Source organism: Neolamprologus brichardi, chromosome 6 (genome assembly GCF_056152115.1).
Source record: "Neolamprologus brichardi isolate AB-2024 chromosome 6, ASM5615211v1, whole genome shotgun sequence".
NCBI lineage: Eukaryota > Metazoa > Chordata > Actinopteri > Cichliformes > Cichlidae > Neolamprologus > Neolamprologus brichardi.
In genome coordinates this window covers 11,455,270-11,458,174 of record NC_142109.1, presented here as the reverse complement: position 1 = coordinate 11,458,174, position 2,905 = coordinate 11,455,270, and the positions used below count along the sequence as shown (strand labels likewise).

Here is a 2,905-nt window from a genome sequence, read left to right as displayed (position 1 = left end):
AAATCTAATTAGTTCCCAGAACTCAAAAAACTATGCAAACTCGTTACCTCCAAAAAATTGAGTAAAGTTTACTTAAGATGACTGTTAGGACAACTTATTCATTGCAAGTATGCAGTACAAAGAATAACTTGATGTTCCTGAAGGTGCATTATGAATTGTTTACCCACTGACAAACATTTTGAGTTCTACTAAATTAAAAAACAATTTGTGGTAACCTGATTATGATTGAAAAAGAATGATTAACAACACTTCTTGTAATGGTGTTGAAATCAGCCCAGTGTTTATTTTCAAATGCAAAAAAACTGCCACCATCTGTTGGCAACTATGACACGTTTAGAATCTTATGACCACTTTGTCCTTTGATCCTAAAAAACCCTCAAACAGGGGTGAGACACAACCACTTTTAGTCCGTTATTCGCAGCATTTATGTTGGTAGCGTTCAAACATTCGCCAGAGAAATCTTTTAAAACATTTGGATCCTTTTGAGAGTGACAGTTTACAGATTCAAACATGTCTCAGAGGAAAAAAAATAAAGAAATCCTTGAAGAGAACGAACACCTGAAAATAAACCAGAGAGACTTGCAGTGCCAACTCCAAGACATGGAGGAGAAATACAGAGCGCTGCAGGTAAAGCTTGATGAAAGACCGCACACAAAGGAAGACTTTCTTCAAGAAAAAAGGCTACAGGAGATAAAACAGAAGGAAATGGATTTCAAGCTTCAGGACATGGAGAAACACAACAAAGGCTTGCAAATCAAGCTTAATGAAGCTCTGCAAAAAAATAAAGAGCTCCTCCAAGAAAAAGATCAACAGGACATGAAGCAGTGCAAACTCCAAGGCATGGAGGAAAAATACAAAGCGCTTCATGTAAAGCTTGATAAAACACTGAACAAAAATAAGGAGTTGCTTCAAGAACAAAAGCAACAAGAAATTAAACAGAAACAGATGGACTGCAAGCTTGAAGATGTGCAGGAAAAATACACAGAACTTAAAATAAAGCTTGATAAAGCACTGCAGAGAAATAAAGATTTCCTTCAAGAGAAAGAACAGCAAGACATGAAACAGAAACATCTGGATTGCAAGCTTCAGAACATCGAGAAACACAACGAAGGCTTGCAAGTAATGCTTGATGAAGCTCTGCAAAAGAATAAAGAAATCCTTGAAGAGAAAGAAAAACTGGACATTAACCAGAGAGACATGCAGTGCCAACTCCAAGACATGGAGGAGAAATACAGAGCGCTGCAGGCAAAGCCTGATGAAAGAGCGCACACAAATGAAGAGTTTCTTCAAGAAAAAAGGCTACAGGAGATAAAACAGAAGGAAATGGATTTCAAGCTTCAGGACATGGAGAAACACAACAAAGGCTTGCAAATCAAGCTTAATGAAGCTCTGCAAAAAATTAAAGAGCTCCTCCATGAAAAAGAACAACAGGACATGAAGCAGCGCAAACTCCAAGGCACGGAGGAAAAATGCAAAGCGCTTCAGGTAAAGCTTGATAAAACACTGAACAAAAATAAGGAGTTGCTTCAAGAACAAAAGCAACAAGAAATTAAACAGAAACAGATGGACTGCAAGCTTGAAGACGTGCAGGAAAAATACACAGCGCTGAAAATAAAGCTTGATAAAGCACTGCAGAGAAATAAAGATTTCCTTCAAGAGAAAGAACAGCAAGACATGAAACAGAAACATCTGGATTGCAAGCTTCAGAACATCGAGAAACACAACGAAGGCTTGCAAGTAATGCTTGATGAAGCTCTGCAAAAGAATAAAGAAATCCTTGAAGAGAAAGAAAAACTGGACATTAACCAGAGAGACATGCAAGGTGTGCAGGAACAACACGGAGCGCTGCAGGCAAAGCTTGATGAAACACTGCACAAATATCAAGAGCTGCTTAGAGACCAAGAACAACAGGAAATAAAGCAGAAAGAAGACAAAGAAATTCTCCAGGACTTTGAGAGGAAAAACCAAAACCTGCAAGAACTTTATAACAAACTGAACTACAAAACAACTGAACTGGAAGAGGAAAAGGAAAAGCTGCAAAACCAATGCTCAGAGATGCAGAGTAAGTTCAATGACATGCTGAGAAATAACACAGAACTCGAGGAACTTTCAGACAACTTGAAGTGCAAAAACACTGAGATGCAGGTGCTAAAGCAACAACTGGAGAAAACAAACGAAGACCTGCAGTGTACACTTCAAGAAATCGAGAGGAGCAGTCAGCAATTGGAAGACACGCACAACAAATTACAACAGAGTTATACAGAGCTGCACGAGGGAAAGCTAACGCAGGAGGCAACATCTAAAGAAATGAAAGAAAGGCTTGAAGACAAACAAGCCAAATTAGAAAAAGTGGAGAAAACATGCAAGAGACTTGAGCAGGAGAATGCAGAGACAATCGATCAGCTGAGAACCCTCATCCTAGAGAAAAAAGTGCTCGTGGAAAAGCTGATGGAAAAGAAGAAAAAACGATTCCGCTTCTTCTGGAGGAAGAACACTCCTGCTTTTTCTTCTTTTTCTACTGCTGATGTCACCTCGTCTTCCTCCACCTCTGTTCCATCTTAATTTTCACCTCTCCTCTCCCTTTCTCTCCTGACACCTCTCCCTCCCCTGTCTCCCTTTAACTCCTAACACCTGTCCCCCCCCCCCCCCCCCCCTCTTTTCACCCTCACCCCCCAACCAGTCCCGACAGTTGACTGCCCCCTCTAGAGCCTGGTTCTGTCATAGGTTTCTTCTTTTATAGGGAGTTTTTCCTATCCACTGTCGCACCTAGTGCTTGCTCAGAGGGGATTGTTGGGGTTTTCTCTCCTCTATCTCTTTACTTCTTTCTATCCCTTTCCTTTACCTTCTTCTTTACAACCCACCACCCCCCCCCCCCCCCCCCCACACACACACACACCCCTTTTTA

The 2,905-nt window shown here is 40.7% G+C and overlaps 1 protein-coding gene across 1 annotated transcript; it reads left to right on the top strand.

The window, feature by feature from the left end:
* Positions 1-377: 377 nt before the first annotated feature.
* On the top strand, positions 378-2,641 carry LOC148102495 (uncharacterized). The gene has a single exon (XM_087841675.1). It carries the CDS (start codon positions 511-513, stop codon positions 2,560-2,562), a length of 2,052 nt encoding a protein of 683 aa, XP_087697801.1. The 5' UTR covers positions 378-510; the 3' UTR covers positions 2,563-2,641.
* The last annotated feature ends 264 nt before the right edge of the window (positions 2,642-2,905 follow it).